The sequence below is a fragment of the Aquarana catesbeiana genome, linkage group LG08 (genome assembly GCF_042186555.1).
Source record: "Aquarana catesbeiana isolate 2022-GZ linkage group LG08, ASM4218655v1, whole genome shotgun sequence".
NCBI classification, from domain to species: domain Eukaryota; kingdom Metazoa; phylum Chordata; class Amphibia; order Anura; family Ranidae; genus Aquarana; species Aquarana catesbeiana.
Window position 1 is genome coordinate 92,589,739 of NC_133331.1, and position 21,192 is coordinate 92,610,930.

Consider the following 21,192-nt stretch of genomic DNA (forward strand, 5'->3'; position numbering starts at 1 on the left):
ATAAGGCTTACCTATAGGTACTGTAAATATCTTCTAAACGTGCACAGTTTAGGAGATATTTACTGCACATGCAGCCAGTGACGACACCGGTGCATGCGCTTTTAAGGAATGGCATACCTGTGCTATTCCTTCAGAGTCCTGTGCCGTGAAGAGCAGCTCCTTCATGCATGCGCGGGAGTAACGTCATTGCGGCTCTGAGCACTCACACAGCCGGAGTCCGCAAACCCAGAAGGAAGACCAGGTGAAGATTGAAGTGCCTTTAGCAGTGACAGTGAGCCACTGGCAGGCTTCATTTTCACATAATGTGCTAGTATGCCATGCATACTAGCACATTATGACATTGCCTTGCAGGTTAAAAAACACCCCCAGCGGTTTACTACCACTTTAATTATATGAAGAGATTTTTTTGCCCCTTTGTCACACATTCTTACCTTAAACAAAGTGGAATGAGTGTGCCAGATTCCTGGTTAAACTTGAGATGGACGCTTTCCAGTTGTCGTGTACGTACTAACTCATGAGGAATTATGGCTGAGGAACTTTCACTTTCTAAACTGTCTTTGCGACTCCTTAAAAAAATAAAGAGCAGAAAGGACACATTTAAAGCTTACTATGGTATTATTAAAGTACTGTATCAACTAATCATAAGGTAATAAAACCCAAGAGGGAAAGCTATCAAGTCCATTCACAGGCAGACTAGGTCATTTAGGATTTATCTACCTAATCAAAACCCACCTAAGGGATCAACAAATACCACCATGTCCAATAATTATATATGGTTATTAATTTGTTACAGAGAAACTGGTACCTGCCCCAGGTGAGCTGCCAATACAATGTCCCTACTAGTATTACAAAATCATACACATAACTATGGCCAATTTATACAGAAACCTATGAACTTGCAATAGTAACAAGGCCAAAACATGCTCAAACCTGGCTACACAACAGGCGGGAACCCCACCTACAATACTTGCCGTAAGACTTTTCCCCCCAGAATGGTGTCTGCAGATGCGTAAACATCTACCTGGTAGAACATACATGTGAAAAGAAGACCACGTAGCAACTTTATAAAGTTGGACAACAAAAGCTGGATGCTGAAGCTGCCAGGAAGCACTCATACTCCTGGTGGAATAGGCCTTGACCAGGAAAGAGAGGAACCTTGCCCTTGATATTAGAGGTTCAGAGCATATGAAAATTTCACTCTCCTGCGCTGTGTGGCAAGTTCCAACGTGTTATCAGACTATCTTGACATGTTGGTATATGTGAATAATGCACACCTCTCGCTGCTTTCCAAAGACTGGGGGGGGGAGTCCAAATGAACTGAAAGCATAGAACACAGAGGGCGCAAAGGCCATAAAGGTGTACTACCATTTGAGTCAGTACACCATATATAAGTATGTGAAATGGACATGTTCTGAAGGCTCTGAAGAAGAGGGAAACCTTGAAACACGTTAGCCGATGTGACTACAAGTGTTGTGGATTTTCGCATATGGATTTAAGTGGATGATTTTATGATGATGCTATGACACAAGTACTGGTTTGTGAGTATATTCACCTCCATTTATATTAAATAAAACATGTATTGACGATTATGTGCTAGGTCTATGTGCCCTCTGTGTCCTTGATACTATAGGCTTGGGAAATGAGCCCACAAATTAACCTAAAATTGTAGATTAAAAAGCATGACTCTTGCAAGGACTCTCAAGCAGAACAGGAAATCAAAGTCAAAATAAAGCTTTTTGACTTCAGATAATCGTGAATACTGACCAAAGAATGAATAAACTTCTCCTTAGGCTGTAGGATTAAGACAAAAGATGGTAACACAATGTCCTGGTTCAGGTGGAAAAAATAAACCACCTTAGGTAAGGAAGAGGATCAAGGCCTCAACACCACCTAATCCTGATGAAGAACCAGGAAGGAGTTCCTTGCAGGAAAGTGCAGCCAACTCAGAGATTCTGTGAACCAAGGTAATGGCCACAAAAAGACAACTTTGTGTTCAAGAAGCGACAAGAGAATTGGAGAGGTTCAAAAGTAGAAGACTGCAAAATAGACGAGACCAAGTTAAGGTCCCACGTAGACAGGGGGCTTGAAACCATCTGTGCGACACCCTGCACAAAGGCTTTAACCAAGGAGCAGGACCTGAAAGGTCTATGAAAAAGCACACAGTCAAAGCCGAGATATGTCCTTCGATGGTACTTAAAGCCAGAGACATCTCCACACCTGGCTGGGAAGAGAAAAAAAAAAAAAACCATGCCAGACTGTTGGGGATAAAAATTGTGAGCTTTACACAAGGAGAAGTAAGCCTTCCATGTACGATGGTACAGTTTCGTGGAGGTTAGGTTTAAAGCCTTTAGCCTCAATCCCATGAGCGCTTTGGCCCGTAGACTATGAACGAGCCATGTGTAAATGCAGCTTGAGCTGCCAGTTGCTGCGTGCAGGCAGTCCATTTAAATGTATGGTGATGCAGTGGCTGCAAAGCCGCTCGTCCCTATTTTACAGTTGCGCTGGTGCCTGTGAGCTACCCCAAACGCAGATCGTGTGCATTTGGTGCTACTCACCAGTCATATTGGGACAATCGTCTGTGTCCATTCAGCTGCAGCTTCCCCATACACTTAAGTGGGCTACCTACACACAGCACTTAGCGGCTCGAACCACATTAACAAATGGTCTCAGCAGCCACGTAAATTAAGCCTTAAGAAGGGTAGGGATTACAGACTCACCGACTCCTCTATCTCTCAAAACTTGGGCTTCAACAGCCATGCTGTTAAAGCTAGTGACTGTAAAGCAGGATGGATGAATGCATAAATCAGAAAATGGATCCCAATGAGTCACTAAGGCATCCGCCAGAAACACTGGAGGATCTCTTGTTGGGGACACAAACCTGTCCAGACAAATCTCTGCAAACACTTCTTGGTGAAGAGCCCATTCTCCCATTTTCAGCTGCTGACAGCTGAAGTCCACTTGCCAATTATCTTGACAGAGGGATCCAGAAGACAGACAGAGCAGTGCATGAGCGCTAGCAGAATTGCATGATTACAGGATGTTGATTGTCAACTTTCACTCTGACGACCGTATTCCCTGGACTGAGAGGTCCTCCTGAACACCTCCCCAGCCCGACAAGCTGGCATCCATGGTCAGTACCTTCCAATTCACAGGAAGGAAGAATTTACCAGTATCCAGCATCCACATTCATATCCACCAATTTAGAGCTGACCTGGTCTCGGGAGTCAGATGCAATGACAGATCCAAGGACGTTGCCCCAAACCAGGAGAATATTGAGCTGAAGAGCTCTGGAGTGAAGCGGCGCACAGAGGACCACATGAAAGGCAGCTACCATCTTCCCCAGGACCACCATGAAGGCTTGAACAGAATTTACCAAAAGGCATCAGAAACTCAGCCCGGGATCGAAGAGACAGGCATTTCTCCTGCGGGAGCAGTACCTTCAACCTGGAATAAAAGAGTTAGCCCAAGTATTCCAGGTGTACCAAGGCTGGTTTCTAAAATTTCGCATTATAGTCAGTGTTTATTTGGCGCTCCAGATGGAGTAATCCTTAGGGGTATAGTCTGTAGCTGCAATAGCAGGATGGTGATAAATCCATAGAAAGGGGTATTAAGGGTTAAAAAGGAAGGCAGTCATCCTTCAGAGTGTGTCCAGAACTCTGCAAGACATGTAAGGAAAAAACCAGGGAGGAGGAGGAGGTGCTGACTGTTCCGGATAGCTGGAAAGGATTGAGCAACTGGTTGGAATGGATCAGTGTTTCTCCAGGAGCAAAGGAACCAAGCAGCTCCACACTGACCAGCATGGACCGTGGAACAGAAAGTGATGTCCCCGGCGTCTGATTTGACCTAGGCAGAGCTGGAATCTTGTCAATCAAGGCTGCAGTGGTGAAAGGCTACGCTATGTCAATCAGGGCTACTCCTTCTATTGGCCTCAAAGTTCAGTACCCATCTGAACCTTTCTAGGACTTGTGCTGGACACTGGACATGTTTCTGAGCCAAATGCTTCCTTAGACGCAAGGTGTTCAGGAACCACACAGTGGGGATACTACTACCTAAACATTTCTTATTTTAATGCAAAGAATGCATGAAGATAAAATAGGATTTTTTAAAACAGCTTACCTGTAAAATCCTTTTCTTTCGAAGGACATCACGGGACACAGAGCCACAGTAATTACTGATGGGTTATATAGGTATCACTGGTGATTGGACACTGGCACACCCTATCAGGAAGTTCAACCCCCTATATAATCCCTCCCCCTTGCAGGGATACCTCAGTTTCGTAGCCAAGCAATATAGTGTATTAGAAGAGGGGCGGGACCTCTGTGTCCCGTGATGTCCTTCGAAAGAAAAGGATTTTACAGGTAAGCTGTTTTAAAAAATCCTATTTTCTTTCTCGAACATCACAGGACACAGAGCCACAGTAATTACTGATGGGATGTCCCAGAGCAATGCTACCTGAGGGCAGGGAACCACGACCAAGTAGGGTGCAATCAGACCCGAGGACCCTGTACCGCTGCCTGCAGCACACTACGCCCAAAGGCGATATCCTCATGCCTTCTCACATCCACCTGATAGAATCTGGTGAATGTATGAACTGAAGATCAGGTTGCGGCCTTGCAGATTTGAGCCATAGAGGCCCGGTGATGCACTGCCCAAGAAGCACCAATAGCCCTTGTGGAATGTGCCCTGATCTGAAACGGAGGAATCTTCTGTTTCAAACCGTAAGCTTGAATGATCAACTGTCGAATCCATTTAGAAATGGTAGCTTTTGACGCTGCCTGTCCTCTATTGGGACCCTCTGGCAGCACAAACAAAACATCCGTCTTGCGGATCTGAACAGTTGCCCCTAGATAGGCCTTAACTGCTCTTACTACATCCAACGAATGTAGAGATCTCTCTTCCGGAGAACAGGGATCTGCAAAAAAAGGAAGGTAGAACAATGTCTTGGTTTAAATGAAAATCAGAAACCACCTTCGGTAAAAAACTAGGATGAGGGCGTAGTACCACTCTATCCTTGTGTATAATCAAATAAGGCTCCTTACAGGAAAGAGCTGCTAATTCTGATACTCTTCTAGCAGAAGAGATGGCCACCAGAAAAATTAATTTCCTTGTCAACAAGACAAAAGGAATCTGACTTATTGGTTCAAAAGGCTGTTTCTGTAACACAGCCAGGACCAAATTCAAGTCCCAGGGGTTTAGGGGCGCTTTAACCGGAGGATTAAGACGCATCACCCCCTGCATAAAGTTTCGGACCAAAGAATGCGAAGCAAGTGGATGCTGAAATAATACTGATAAAGCAGAAACCTGGCCCTTGATGGTACTCAATTGTGATGGTACTCATCTGCCTGAACGGCTATCTTGAGAGATGGTGGCCATTAGGCCGCAGAGCCCGGGTGGTATAACCACTTTCTAGACCCCTGTGGCCCCTCTCTAGCCTGGGGGGGAACATTCAAACATGAGAAATCCCCCTTTCCACCTTACCTGTTTGCAGCCTGCTTGAGACGCTGGGACATAAACAGCGATTACAACACCTGAGACAGAGTCAGCATGTGTAGGTTTGTGCTCTTGGCAGCCCCCGGTGGTCACAATAGGCATAGCATGCCTTTACCTTAAAGGAGAAAAGCCACTAGAACTCAAAAATTCTGTGGAATCTCCTCTTACCTTATCCAGCCGCAGGGTGCTGTTTACACAGACCCAATCTTCACCTCTCACGGTGGGCTCCGTTTGAAAAAACCGTCAGAGACTGGGGCCCCCATCAGTAGGGGGATCCAACAGTTCTGGGACCGTAAAGCACCTCGCCAGAAATTAGGAAGTTTAAAGCCATTTTCTGATCTGCGGGGTCCAGCTCTCTAAAAAGAGAAGCATTACAGGTAAAACCTCGTTTCTTCGGACACGAGGCCCGGGTACCATTCAATTCGGCCATGAAAAGACACTTTGAATGGATCCGGTTCGCCTGGCTTGCCCCAGTATAGGATCTTAGGATATTCCCTTTGGAGCTCAGCAAAGGACATCTTTACACGTCCATCACCTAAGACACTGGCGTAAAAACTGAGGTATCCCTGCAAGGGGGAGGGATTATATAGGGGGTTGAACTTCCTGATAGGGTGTGCCAGTGTCCAATCACCAGTGATACCTATATAACCCATCAGTAATTACTGTGGCTCTGTGTCCCGTGATGTTCGAGAAAGAAATAATGTTTAGGCTTTATAACCACTTTAAGAAAACAACTCTTCTTGGATTCTAAAGGTCTCACTGGTTTCTGACTTGTCACCTTCAGCACCTTTAAGTGGTAAAAGTGACATTCTGGATGAACACATCCAACGATGGTCCAAATAAGTGTTTGCCCTCAAAAGAGCTGCCCCTCAATTTGCTTGAGCCATAGGATCCTTCTTACGTTGACATGGGGCCTGCCAGTAAAAATTGTCATATAAAGTCTTCCAAGGCATCCACCAAAAAACTCAAGGCTCTCAGAAAGCTTTCCAGGAGCTGCCAAATGGTAGGAAGGATCTTTTGGATCCTATTCTCTGGAACAGAGAACATGATTAGCTCAAACTTTAAGAGCTTGGAAAATTCCCACTACAGCTACCACCAGCTGCAGAGCCACTCCTACCAGACAGAAGGATGCCTGAATATTTTATCTATGGCATCTTTAAAGACTGGGACCTCATCCACTAAGATCTTATGTATGAAATAGCCAGGGTCAAAAGCTGGATGCCCCCCATTTTTTGTGGCATTCCTTCTCCATGAGGTACTGGTGAGCAAAATGCTTTGGTGGTGAGAAAGACCTTCTCCAGTAAGCCCAATTGACACAATCTCCTCTTGTGAGTCAGGGGGAACTGGAAAGTACTTGGAAACTTTAGGCATGGGATGTGATCATCCCATGCCTGATGAAGGGATCCTGCACAGCTCCAAAACATTGCACTTTGCCTTTTGTGATGCATCTTCAATAAAACTTCTCGTATGACATTTGGTGATCCGTGGTGTGCTGGCAAATATGGCTTGTGAGGTTTCCAGTCTCTAGCTGGCTGTTTCTGCAGCAGCCGCTACTTCTGAGCCTTTTCCAGGAACGTGAGCGATGGGAATATTAGAACTCCAGATGCGGTAGACTAGTGCATACCACATTCACCAGACAGACAGCCCTGGACCCCAAGATTCCTCCTGGGAGGACTTGTCCACAGGGGATTCCATATCTTTCACAGCTTTCATCTTTTCTTGAAGAATTTCCACCAACACCTCATCCCAGCTAAAAAGGAGAGGCGGGACAAGGGGATGGCCTACACTTACATCCCAAGTGTTGCAAGGCAGTGGGAACACCTGAGAGCTGATCACGCAGTCCAGATATATCTGCAGAAAATTCCTCCCTTGAAACAAAGTAAAGAACTGTGCCCCTGCAACAGTGGAAATACCAGACAAAGGCAGGGATTCAGAACTAATCTGACCCTTTTATTGAGTCACCGCAGGGAAAAATTGTAGGAGGTTCTCCCTACCCGATCGAGGAGTTTGGGGGCCCACCCCATCATCCTCCCCCACCTCTCTATCTGTAACGAGGCCATGGCTGAGGGTTAAAAGGCCTGTGAGCCCAGAGGGAAGTGGTCACCTAAGCACGAACACTATGAGGTAGTACCCACCAGTAGCTGACAAGTGTTCAAATAGTTTCTGTGCTTTGATAAGCGGCAAGGCTGCGGTGCAGGGCTTGAGTTACAATGAGCTGAAGCAGGTTGACTTCCAGAGCAGTACGATAAGATCTCCACATGCAGAGTAGGCTCAGACAGCTCAAATGCACGTGCTGTGATCAGGACTGATGAAAATGGCACCCATACATGAGCAGGCTTGCACGACAATGTAATCATACACTCGCGGTGCCAGACCACCCCTTATGAGCTGCCACCATTGCTACATAATTGAAATCTACCCAAAAAGTACCAAAACAGGAAAACACTGAAGGGGAATTGCCACATTGCTCCACTGATACCCAAAGGCACCCACCAGTTCAGCTCTAGGGCCCACAGGCCCAATCTTCACCCATCATAGTGGGCATGCCCCACAGGGTTTTTAGGGGCTGGACTCAACCCTATGGGAAATACTGTCCTGGACCTGTTTAGCACCCTGCCAATTAGGTCCCTGGGTACACTGTACTCCTAAAATTGATAACTGCAAGATCCAGCACTGACCGGCAGAAATTACACAGGCCACCCCAGCTCTTGAACGCAGGGTCCGAGTACAGTCATTGTTGGCTTACTGGCCATAGGGACCAATCCAGATAAGTACCATCTCTGCCCCATCCGGGGTGTTCAGGTGGTTCTAAAAGACTTAGGGTTTTTTTTAATTTTACCTTCATGCATTCTATGCATTAAAGTAAAAAACCTTCCAGTGTCAGCCCCCACCCTAAATACTTACATGGTTCCGCTTTCAATCCAGCGCTGTACCCGAGAGCAGCATTGCTACCCTCGCTCTCTCCTCACAGGCATAGAGGCAACAGCAGGAGCCATTGGTTACTGCTGCTGTCAATCAAATCCTGTACAAGTGTGGGGTAAAGCCTTGTGTGTATATAGGCAGTATCCCAGACCCCAGTATTTAATACTAAGCCATTACACTGCTCCTTCCACCCGAATGAGTGAAAAGACAGCTATATATTTGATTTGCCACAGGCAGCTAATCTGTGCACTATACAAGCACTTTTGAATTTTCACTAGGATATGGCATCTACTAACACAGACTGGCTCTGCTTTTTTCCCTTATTACAGAAGCCTTTTACAGGATCCTAGCAATCAGTGATTAACAGAACCAGGCAGAGCTTCCCACTGCAGCCAGCAGTGTGAAAGTCTGAAAAAGGCAATTGTGTCATGCATGTTCAGTAGTAGTGATGGAGCTCACTTGCCTGTGCAGACAGATTTAGAAACCGTCACTTCAAACAGGTCTTATAAACTGGTGGATGCACCTCCAAGGGTGGCCTCCATGGCCCTTTCCTCCATCTTCCCCTACCCCAGGCCACCCCCCCCCCCCCCCCCAACCACCCTTTTTTTTTCTCTTTTTCTTCACTTCCTTTAGTATCTCAAATGTCACTTTGTTAGGCCTTATTGGAAATTGTCATGCAATATGTGGCTGCTACATTGAAGGGTTTTTTTTTAAATTTGAGGTATTCTGTTCATGTAGCAATAAGGTTTAAAAAAATATATTTTTTGTATTGTGAAGTATGGGGAAAGGCCCACAAGTTCAGATCCATGTCTGACAGACATTATAGCCACAAAAAAGGCTACTTTGCTTGTAAAAATTCCCCTGATGGGTTCAAAGGGTGGTTTCTGCGAGACAGAGAATCAAATTAAAGTCAATATCCATGTTTTATTTAACTTTAGTCTGTTTGGACTAAGCTGGCCCAAACAAATTATTTATCTCACTAACAGTTGCAGTGACTGGGGGTGCTGTATGAATTATGTTAACCACTAGCCACCCAGGCCAATTCTGACATTTCTCACCTACATGTAAAAATCATCATTTTTTTTTGCTAGAAAATTACATAGAACCACCAAACATTATATATGTTTTTTTTAGCAAAGACCCTAGAGAATACTATGGTGGTCATTGCAACTTTTTATCTTGCATGGTATTTGCGCAGCAATTTTTAGAACGTATTTTGTTTTGGAACGAAAAAAAAACAAACAAACAAAAAAAAAAAAAAAAAAAAACAAACAGTTTTGTGCTTTAAAAAAAAAAAAAAAAACAGTAAAGTTAGCCCAATTCTTCTTCATAATGTGAAAGATGAAGTTACGCTGAGTAAATAGATACCCAACATGTCACGCTTCAAAATTGCACACGCTCATGGAATGGTGCCAAACTTCGGTACTTAAAAATCCCCATAGGCGCTTTAAAAATGTTTTACTTATTACATGTTTTGAGTTACAGAGGAGGTCTAGGGCTAGAATTATTGCGCTCGCTCTAACGTTCGCAACGATACCTCACGTGTGGTTTGAACAACGGTTTCATATGTGGGCGGGACTTACGTATGCGTTCGCTTCTGCGTGCGAGCACACGGGGACAGGGGCACTTTAAATTTATTTTTTATTGTCAATTTTTCTTTTTTTTTTAGTTTGATACTTTTTAAAAGAAAATAAATTTTTTTTGATCACTTTTATTTTTATTACAAGGAATGTAAACACCCCTTGTATTGGGAATATGGCATGATCGGTCCTCTTTACAGTGAGATATGGGGTCAATAAGACCCCACATCTTACCTCTAGGCTGGGAAGCCTGAAAGAAAAACCAAAAAAAAAAAAAAAAAACCACACCCCACACGATCTTGACTTTCCAGCCGAGGCAGCGCCATTTGTTTGAATGCAGAGGCTGAGCGTGACGTCATAACATTGCGCCCAGCCTTCAAATGATCATAGACTCCGGCGACCATTTGGTCCGGATCCTGTCTCCGACTCACCGATGGAAGCGTTGAGTCGGTAGAAGCACTGGAGGGCGGCAGGAGGGGGGATGTCCCCTCTCACCGCCCGTAAGAACAATCAAGCAGCGAAGTAGCCACCATGATCGTTCTTACGGTGTAGGGAATCGCCGGCTGAAAAATCTGATATGTATGCCTGTAACTGCAGGCATCATTCAGATATACCCGCACAAAGTCAAGGACGTCAAGGATAGCCAACGGGCAGGAAGTTGTTAAAGAATAAAAAATTATGCAGCCTCAGCTACATACGGTATACATTGCTGTGTCTCGGCAGCGGAACAAGAACTTCCCGTGCTGCTCCTGTAACACAATCAAGTCGGGCTAAATGCTGCTCAGCCATTCAGAGGAAGCTTTGTATTGAATTAACACAAAAGCTTCCTCCGATTGGCTGAGGCGGATGGATAACGTTACAAACTCTGCCTCAACCAGAGGAAGCACCAAATTCATTCATAGAATACAAAGCTTCCTCTGAAAGACTGAACTGCAACTTGATTTTGTTTCAGGAGGTCAGGAAGGTCTTGTCCTGCTGCCAGTTTAGGCTACATACAGTGTATATAGTGCTCCCAGCTGCTACAACTGTTAAGTGAATTAAATAATACTCTATTGTTAAATGAAACCTGGAAATCAGCTTTAAATAGGAAATGCAGTCTGCTCACATAATTTGTAATAAAAACCTCTGTCATTCTGAAGATTCCCTCCAACCACTTTGCATATTCTGTTATATATATTGCGATTATGTACTTGCCAAATAAGCTGCAGAAATCTCCCTCCACCAAGTCTGGCTGCATCCCTTTTAGCTGTAGCTGCTGCCTGTTCACTTCCTGGATTTACACAGACACACAGAGGTACACCTCCAGCTCTGCAGCTCTCATTGGCCCTCTTATGACTGGAGCTTGCATGTTCTCCCTGTGCCTGCATGGCACAGACATGCTGGCGTCTGTCTAAATTGGCCCTAGTATATGAATGTGAGTTAGGGACCTTAGATTGTAAGCTCCTTGAGGGAAGGGACTGATGTGAATGTACAGTATATGTAAAGCGCGGGCCTAAATTTATGGCGCTATACAAGTACCTTAAATAATAATCAGTGGAAGCAGGATGCACCTGAGCTCAATTTTGAGTGTCATGGCAAAAGCTGTGAATACTTATGTACATGGGATTTTTTTGTTTTTAATAAATTTGCAAAGATTTCAAAACAAAACTTCTTTCATGTTGTCATTATGGGGTATTGTTTGTAGAATTTTGGAGGGAAATAATGAATTGAATCCACTTTGGAATAAGGCAGTAACATGACAAAATGTGGAAAAAGTGAAGCGCTGTTAATACTTTCTGGATGCACTGTAGATGTAGTTTGATGTATCTAGAGGCTAGGATGCCCACATCCACAGTCCCCCAATATTGGTATAGCAAACTGAACAAACCTGGATGTAGAGACCATTCCCCTTGGTCCAAGAAGTAACAGTTGGGATAATCCGTCTACCAGTTGTCCACTCCTAGGATGTGGACTGCAGAGATTGCTGGGCAGGGAATTTCTGTCCATGCTAGAATCTGGTTAATTACCTTCAAGGTAGCCAGGCTCCTTGTACCCCCTTGATGGTTTATATATGCCACTGTTATGGCATTGTCTGACGGCATCCAAAGGAGTCCCTTTAGAAGGGGGGACCTGTGCTGGAGGGACAGTCTGACAGCTCTGAGTGCCAAGATGTTAATGGGGAGTTTGGTCTCTTCTAGTCATGTTAACTGAACTGTCAAGGACTGGAAGATGCCTCCACAGCCTGACAGACTCGTGTCCTTTGTAAGAACTTTACCATTGTAGGGAAGTTTAAGACCTTCCCACTATAAAAGTTGGAGCGGTGACAAGGAACAGGTCAAGGACTTTCTTGCTTGGATGGATAGGAGAATGGGTAGATCCAGGGAAAGAGCCTACTTGTTAATGCAGACAAAAATGTTTAGTTGCAGAGTTCTTTAACGGAATTGGGCAAAAGGTACTGTCTCAAAAGAAGGCTAACATTAGATCAGACCCCTCATGGCAAATCTTACTGTGGGATCTCAGTGGTCAAGCATGAGCCTCAAAATTGCTTTTCTGGAAGAAAGACTCTTGCCTGGGATGTACCAGGGATCATACCAAAGTATTCTAGGCACAGGGACAGCTGACCAGAAGCTTTTTTGAAGTTGATCATCACCCAGCCAAAATTCTGAAGCAGATGAATTGTCTTTTGGGCATTAGTCGAATGTTGCTGCAGAGTCCCTTCTGACTCTGCAGCAAGTGAGGACACCAAGGGCTTAACTCGTGACATCAATGTGCTAGCCACTGTGTTTTATTTCTGTGCGCTGATCTGCTTTTTAAAATTGCGAGTACCTGTCTGTATTGAACATTTATTTTAAAAAGACAGTTACACTATGTTTGGCCTTTGTTCATTTGCAGAATATCCTGCATGGGGTTACCCAGTCGAGTTGACTAGTACTGCGGGCATCTTGAAGCCTGGGAATGGGGTCTATGCTGATGTTTCATTGTTAAAAGCTGGAATCATCTAATTTACAAAATGCTTTGTTGATCTCTGATAAGAGGCTTATTTGTGTGGTGGAGGGCACAAGGACAAGATCTATTTTGAAATTAGTTCCTGTAATGTTTTCCATAAATAATTTGGGCATAAATTTACTTACGGTGCCCGATCATGGTTCATGCCATTCTGACGCTGCATACTAATTGGAGGTAGGATAGGTTTACTGTTGATTTCAAGGCCTCTTCGTAAAGCCTCTCTGATTTGCTCGGTATCTGAGAGAATACAGAGAATTAGTTACATTTCATGCATGGCACACATTTGAAATCTAAACAAACATTAAATCATAGCCTGATTTTTAGAACAGTGGTACTTATATGTAAAAAATGGAGGACAGGAAAAGAGCATGGGTTATGGTGCCAATAGATGGTCTGTTATCTCCCTGACAGGCAAGCAGGGTTATCTGGCCACCCTAGAACGAGTTGAGCACAGTGGCGAAGTGGTTTGCACTTCCGCCTAGCAGCACTAAGGTCAGGTTTCAACCATTACACTACCTGCCTGGAGTTTGCATGTTCTCCCTGTGCCTGCGTGGGTTTCCCACTTTCCAAAGACATGCTGGACAGGGTAATTGGCTCCTGTCTAAATTGGCCCTAGAATGTGTATGTATGAGTGTGCATTAGGGACCATAGAGTGTAAGCTCCTTGAGGGCAGGGACTGATGTGAATGCACAATATACTGTATATGTAAAGCACTGCGTATTAAAAAAAAAAAAAAAAAAAAAAAAACCAGACGGTGCTATACAAGTACCTGTAAGAGTAAATAAGAATATTGAAGATATCCAGTACTGTGCAAACATTTAAAAGGTAGGTGTGAGGAAATGCAGAAAATTGTAATCTTAATCAAAGCAATATTTGGTGTGACCATCCTCTGTCTTCAAACCAGCATCTATTCTTCTAGGTACACCTGCACGCAGTTTTTGATGGAACTCAGTAGGTAGGCTGTTCCAAACATCTTTGAGAACGAACCACGGATCTTCTGTGGATGTAGGCTGCCTCAAATCCTTCTGTCTCCATGTAATCCCAGACAGACTCGATGTTGAAATCAGGGCTCTCTGGGGTCCAAATCATCACTTCCAGGACTCCATGTTTTTCTTTTCACTGAAAATAGTTATTAATAACATTGGCTGCATGTTTGGGGTTGTCCTGCTGCAGAATAAATTTGGGGCCAATCACACGCCTCCCTGATGGTATGGCATGATGGATAAGTAGTTGCCTGCATTTCTCAGCATTGAGGACACCATTGATGCTTCCCAAATATCCAACTCTATTTGCAGAAATGCAGCCCCAAACTTGTAAGCAACCTCTACCATGCTTCACTGTTGTCTGCAGACACTCAATATTGTTCTTCTCTCAAGCCCTTCTGCGAACAAGCTGCTTCCTGTTACAGCCAAATATTTTGACTCATCAGCCCAGAGCACCGGCTGCAATTTTTCTGCACACCAGGTTCCTATGTTTTTGTGCATAGTTGAGTCGCTTAGCCTTGTTTCCACATTGCAAGTATGGCTTTTTGGCTGCAATTCTTCCATGAAAACCACTTCTGATTATACTTCTTCTGACAGTAGGTGGGTGTACCTGGGTCCTACTGGTTTCTGCCAGTTCTGTGCTGATGGCACTGCTGGACATTTTCCGATGTTAAAAGAAGGTAAACATGATGAGTCTCATCTGCTGCATGAAGTTTCATTGGCTGTCCACTGTGTATACGGTCATCAACGTTGCCTGATCAATAGTGTCCTCAATGCTGAGAAATACAGGCAGATACTCATTCATCATACCATCAGGGAGGCATGTGATTGGTCCCAAATATATTCTGCAGCAGGTCAACGACCCCAAACCTACAATGTAATTAAAGCAGATCATTTGTTTAAAAAAATAATGTTCTTTAGCAAGGAACATTCATTCCACATTAATTGCCTCCAGCATTGCTCCCTTTTCTTCTTGCTGGAGCCTGCCGTTTTGCTGAAGCCCAGAGCCCTTGAACAGCAGTAAATCAAATCGGAACTAAAACCATCGATTTGACGGTGAAAAAAAAAAAAAAAAAAAAAGTTACATACCAGGAATGCTGGGATTACCAACTGTCAAACCATCAAATGTATGGTGTCATAACTGATCATGTGTGCAGCATCATGGCAGTTGCATGACAAACAGAAGCAGCTTCCTTGTCTGTAAGAGCCCTTTCACACTGGGGCGGTTTGCAGGCGCTATTGCGCTAATAATAGCGCCTGCAAACCGACCCGAAAGTGCCGCTACTTTCATTCCAGTGTGAAAGCCCCGAGGGCTTTCACACTGGAGCGGTGCGCTGGCAGGATGGTAAAAAAAGTCCTGCCAGCAGCATCTTCGGAGCGGTGTGTATACCGCTCCTTTACCGCTCCTGCCCATTGAAATCAATGGAACGGTGCGGCTATACCGCCAGCAAAGCGCCTCCACAGAGGCGCTTTGCGGTGGTATTTAACCCTTTCTCGGCCGCTAGCGGGGCGTAAAACCGCCCCGCTAGCGGCCGCATACCGACGGTAGAACGCCGCTAATAATAGTGGCGTTTTACCGCCGACGCCGACGCCGCCCCCGCCCCAGTGTGAAAGGGCTCTAAAGGATAGCAGGGTTTAATTCCGCTTTAAGGCTGTCAGTAGGTAGGCCTTTACAAATTAGTGCCTAAAAAGAGAGAGCAACTGAGCATGTTTAGAGCAGGGTTAGACAGTATTACTGGATTTTAAACAGTAGACACACTTATTTTTATGCTTTCCATAACGATACCTGCAAAAGCTGTCTGCCTAAAGTGATCTAGCAAAAAGTGATCTAGACTAAAGTTCCACTTTAAGAACTATCTTCAGCGTAAAGGATGGTTTGGACCCCACAGAGCCCTGATCTCAGCATAATTGAGTGTGCCTGGAATTACATCGAGACAGAAGGATTTGAGGCAGCCTACATCCACAGAAGGTCTGTTAATAGTTTTCCAAGAACAACCTACCTGCTGAGTTCCTTCAAAAACTGGGTGCAAATGTATCCAGAATTGATGCTGGTTTGAAGCCAAAAGGGTAGTCACAGCAAATATTAGTTTGATTTAGATTTTTCTTCTCACTTTGCATTTTGTAAATTGATTTCCTAATTGAAATCCTATTATTTTAATTGCTTATTTTTAACAGCTTACCTGTAAAATCCTTTTCTTGGAGTACATCATGGGACACAGAGCCTAAATAATAACTTAATGGGTTATAGGCCACCTTCAGGTGATGGACACTGGTATACCCAATACAGGAAGTTCACTCCCCTATATAACCCCGCCTCCTTCCAGGAGTACCTCAGTTTTTGCAGCAAAGCAATATACTTAAACCCCATAAAAGAGGGGAGGGACCTCTGTGTCCCATGATGTACTCCAAGAAAAGGATTTTACATGTGAGCCGTTATAAAAATTCTATTTTCTATATCGAACATTATGGGACATAGAGCCTTAAGTAATTACTTAATGGGACGTCCGACAGCAATGCTACTTGAGGGGAGGGAGACACAACCTGGAGGGTACCCCCCAGACTTGAGGACCTATACTGCTGCCTGCAGCACACTGCGCCCGAAGGCGATATCCTCATACCTCCTTACATCCACCTGATAACATTTTGTGAATGTATGCACTGAAGACAAAGTTGCGGCCTTACAGATCTGAACAATGCAGGCCTGGTGACGCACTGCCCAAGAAGCACTAACTGCCCTGGTAGAGTGTGCCTTAACTTGAAAAGGGAGAATCTTACCCCTTAAATTATAAGTTTGAATGCCAAATCCACTTAGCGACAGTGGATTTCGACGTTGCCTGTCCTTTCTTAGGACCCTCTGGCAGAATAAATAAGACACCAGTCTTACAAATCTGAGCAGTTGTCTTTAAATAGATTTTCACGGCTTTCACCACATCAAGACAATGTAGTGAGTTTTCTTCCCTGGAACATGGTTTTTGAAAAAACGATGGCAGGACAATATCTTGGTTCAGGTGAAAACCTGAAACCACTTTTGGCAAAAATTCTGGGACGAGGGCGTAACACCACCCTATCCTCATGAATAATCAAATATGGCTCTTTACAAGACAGAGCAGCCACTTCCAAAACCCTCCTTTGCTGAGGATATAGCAACCAAAAATACCAACTTCCTTGTCAGAAGGACCAAGGGAATATGTTGTATTGGTTCAAATGGCTGTTTTTGTAACACAGACAAAATTAAGTTCAAGTCCCAAGGGTTCAAGGGAGGTTTGACTGGCGGATTAAGCCACATCACCCCTTGCATAAAACCCCGGACTAAGGAATGTGTAGAAAGCAGTCTTTGAAATAAGATCGATAAAGCTGAGACTTGGCCTTTAATAGTATTCAAGGCCAATTTCATTTCTACCCCTAATTGTAGAAAGGCAAGAATTCTGCCTATGATATATCTCCGAGGGTGCCAACCCTTGGATTCACACCAGGAAACATAAGCCCTCCAGACCCTATAATATATAGTTCTGGAAGTTGGCTTCCTTGCATTAATCAGGGTAGAGATAACTGACCCGGAAAGCCAGTGTTTCTTCAGAACGTGGGTTTCAATAGCCAAGCTGTTAAATTTAGAGACCGTAAGGTAGGATGGAATATCGGTCCCTGTAAGAGCAGATCTGGCCGTAGTGGGAGGCACCATGGACCCTCCACTGCCATCTTTATGGATTTCTGCATACCATGACCTTCTGGGCCATGCTGGTGCTACCAGAATTACTGGCTTTCTTTCCAGCTTGATCCTGCAAAGAATTCAAGGCAGCAACTGAATAGGGGGAAATGCATAGATCAGCGAGAACTGATCCCATGGGGTCACCAACGCATCCATTCCACATGCGAGTGGATCCTTTGTTCTGGCCACAAAGTTGACTAACTTCATGTTGAACCTGGACACTAGAAGATTTACGTCCGGAGTCCCCCATCTTTGGCAAACAGCCCAAAATATGTCAGGGTGAAGAGACCCTTCCCCTGGGAATAACTGCTGGTGACTCAAGTAGTCCGCCTGCCAATTCTCTACACCCAGAATAAAGACTGCCAATAGGCACGGAACATTCCTTTCTGCCCAAGTTAGAATATGGTTCACCTCTCTCTGCAATGAGAGACTCATTGGTGATCGATATAGGCTACAGCTGTGGCATTGTCAGATTGGATCCTGACAGGACAATCCCGTAACATGGAAGTCCAGGCCTTCAGAGCCAGACACACTGCCTGAATCGCTAGGCTATTGATGGGCAAGGTTCTTTCAGCTCTTGACCACTGTCCCTGAACAGTTGTCTTTTCTAGTACTGCTCCCCAGCCTGAAAAGCTGGCATTTGTCGTTAGCACTTTCCAGATAACTGGTCTGAAGGATTTTCCTTTCAGCAGAATCTGGGTTAGTAACCACCAAGTGAGTTGGGACACTCTTGGGGACAGCCACATTGGCAAATCTAAAGCTTGAATTGTTTTGTTCCAAGCAGACAGGATACTGTTTTGCAACAGTCTTGAATGGAACTGGGCATAGGGAACTGCTTCGAATGAAGCCACCGTGGTTCCTAGCAACCTCATGCAAAGGCGAATGGAGGGATCGCCTTTTGACCTGACCATCCGCACCAGCTCTCTTATGGAGTTGATCTTTGCCTGAGGCAAGAACACCTTTTCCTGGGTTGTGTCTATGATCAGACCCAAGAACTCCAGCCTTTTTAGCGGTATTAAGGAAGATTTCTCTAGGTTGAGAATCCAACCCAAACTTTCCAGGTAACTGGTTGTAATGCATACGCTTTTGCTCCAAACGAGCCACCGACTGGTCTATTAGTAATAGATCGTCTAGGTACGCCAAGACTGTTATGCTCTGTGCCCTTAACCTGGCTAGAGGCGGGACCAGCATTTTTGTGAACACTCGGGGTGCTGTGGCTAGCCTGAAGGGCAGGGCTACAAACTGGAAATGCTGCTGTTCTAACTCTAACTGCAGAAACCTTTGGTGAGCGGGAAATATAGGAACAAGCAGACATGCATCCCTGATGTCGATAGATGCCAGATCTTCTCCTAGAAGGATAGAAACTACTGACCTGATCATTTCCATGCAAAAGGAGCAGATCTTCAGGAACCGATTTAGATTTTTTTTAGATCTAGAATGGGTCTGACATCTCCATTTAGTTTTGGTACTATAAAAAGATTTGAATAAAACCCCAAACCTTGCTCTTTTGTGGGGATCTGTATGATCACCCCCTGAGATATTAAATGGTCTAGTGCCCGAAACAGAAATGGTCTTTTCTCTGGATCTTTGGGAACGCTTGACCTCAGGAAACGAGACGGTGGAAAATCCCGAAATTCCAGCTTGTACCCCAGCGTTACCATGGAGATGACCCATCTGTTCTGAATTTCCTCTTGCCAGACTTCTGAAAACTGCAGAAGTCCCCACCCACCTTGGTGAGGGCGATTGCCTCTTCATGATGAGAGGCTTTAGTATTCTGCTTCGCAGGTTTCCAGCCCCAGGACTTCTTTTGAGCCTGGGCCTGACCCTGAGGTTTTCCTCTAGAGTCTGACGGTGGAGGCCGACGCCACTGCCTAGAGGCGGAAGCCCCTGGCCAGGGGAAAGAGCCCGTTTAAATGAAGGATGTTTATACTTTATTTTGACTGGCAAAAGCGTACTTTTCCCACTAGAAATTGTTTGGATACCATCCCTATGGGAGAAGGATATAGGTCCAATTACGGGAGATCAATGGGAGGAAGTTCTGCAACCTATTAATATATGTTCTCTAAATGTGGCCCAAAAGGTATCCTAACTATATATAGTACTTAGAGGGCACTACACCCCACTTAAACTATACAATATGGATAGAAGGCCAGACCCTTTATGTAGTAGATGTGAGCGACATCAAGGTGATCTCATTCATCTACTTTGGAGATGCCCAAAACTCCATAGGTACTGGAGTGAGGTACTGGGGACACTTAACCAAGTGTTCCAGACCAACATTCCTCTAGATCCAATTCATTGTTAATTAGGAGTCCTAGAGGACATTGTCCCAGAAGAGATGACTAGAATAGCACTCACCAGGGCACTGTTCCAGGCACGCAAACTTATACTGCTTGGCTGGAAGTCGGTTTCACCACCCTCAGTGAAATCTTGGAGAACGCATATGGGCAACACCCTGACTATGGAAAAATGCATATACCAACATAGGGGTAGCTCTAATAGATTTGAGTGGATTTGGGCACCATGGTGGGATACCCCCGGACTGAGTCCCAGGGAACTGGTAATGTCCAGACTACTACAGTGTCCTGGGTGGGCCCGTGAGGCTCCTTAAAAATTACTGACCACAGGGTTGTAGAGCATTGGAATGTTATAAGAGATTTTGGTAATAAATGACGATTGAAATGTACAGTTCACATGAATGTGTATTAATGTATGATGCTTGTACAATGGAAGCTATATGTAAATTTGTTCAATAAACACCTTTCTGATTTAAAAAAAAAAAAAAAAAAAAAAAAAAAAAAAAAAAAAACAAACAAACAAAACTAACCTAAGCTGCATTTTTTTAAAACCAGTTTGGCAGAGTTTGGTGTTTGGGTGTTCGTTTATTTCATTGGCCAGAATTTTTATTTATTCTGGCTATTGAAATGAATGCTTAAATACGAAATACTTTATTATGCTAAACGCGTCTAGTGTTTAGGTGCAATTAGACTCGTGGATGCACTGGCATTGTTTTTTTTTTTTCCTGACATTAAACGCTGAAAAAAAAAAAAAAAAAAAAAAATTGTTTGGATATATTTGTCCAAACCTTCCCCAAATAGCCGATCCCCATGAAAAGGGAACCCAGTTAGAGGGTTTTTACATGGTGCTTCGGCTGACCAATTTTTTAACCACAGGATTCTACGCATATGTACTAGCATAAGCGTAAGGCGGGACGCCTGGTTAATAGAATCTTTAATGGCATCTATGGCAAAGCATAACGCTTTTGGTAGTTCAGCCAATTCCCAGGCTGGTTGTGCAGGAACCTCTTTAAGGGCCTGTCTAAATTGGTCCTTTAGGGATTGACAGACGCCTATTGCATCGACTGCAGGCTGAGTAACGGCACCTGCCAAGGAAAAAGCAGATTTTAACAGGAATTCCAACCTTTTATCTGTTGGATCCTTAACCATTTGTGCATTGCCTACTGGACAAGTTAGGCTTTTATCCACACTGGAAATTTCAGCGTCAACTTCTGGTAGTTTCCGTTTTT

General features: G+C 44.4%; 1 protein-coding gene across 3 annotated transcripts in view; it reads right to left on the reverse strand.

Moving 5' to 3' along the window:
* Positions 1–21,192, reverse strand: part of SUFU (SUFU negative regulator of hedgehog signaling) — a 95,610-nt gene that overhangs the window by 27,539 nt on the left and 46,879 nt on the right. For 2 of the 3 annotated variants that reach the window (XM_073596148.1, XM_073596147.1), the window contains exons 8-9: positions 13,103–13,214; positions 432–566 (exon numbers count right to left, since the gene is read on the reverse strand). In XM_073596148.1, coding sequence (XP_073452249.1) covers positions 432–566; positions 13,103–13,214 — 247 coding nt within the window. The remainder of the gene's footprint in view (positions 1–431; positions 567–13,102; positions 13,215–21,192) is intronic. The other variant, XM_073596149.1, reaches the window with a different exon arrangement.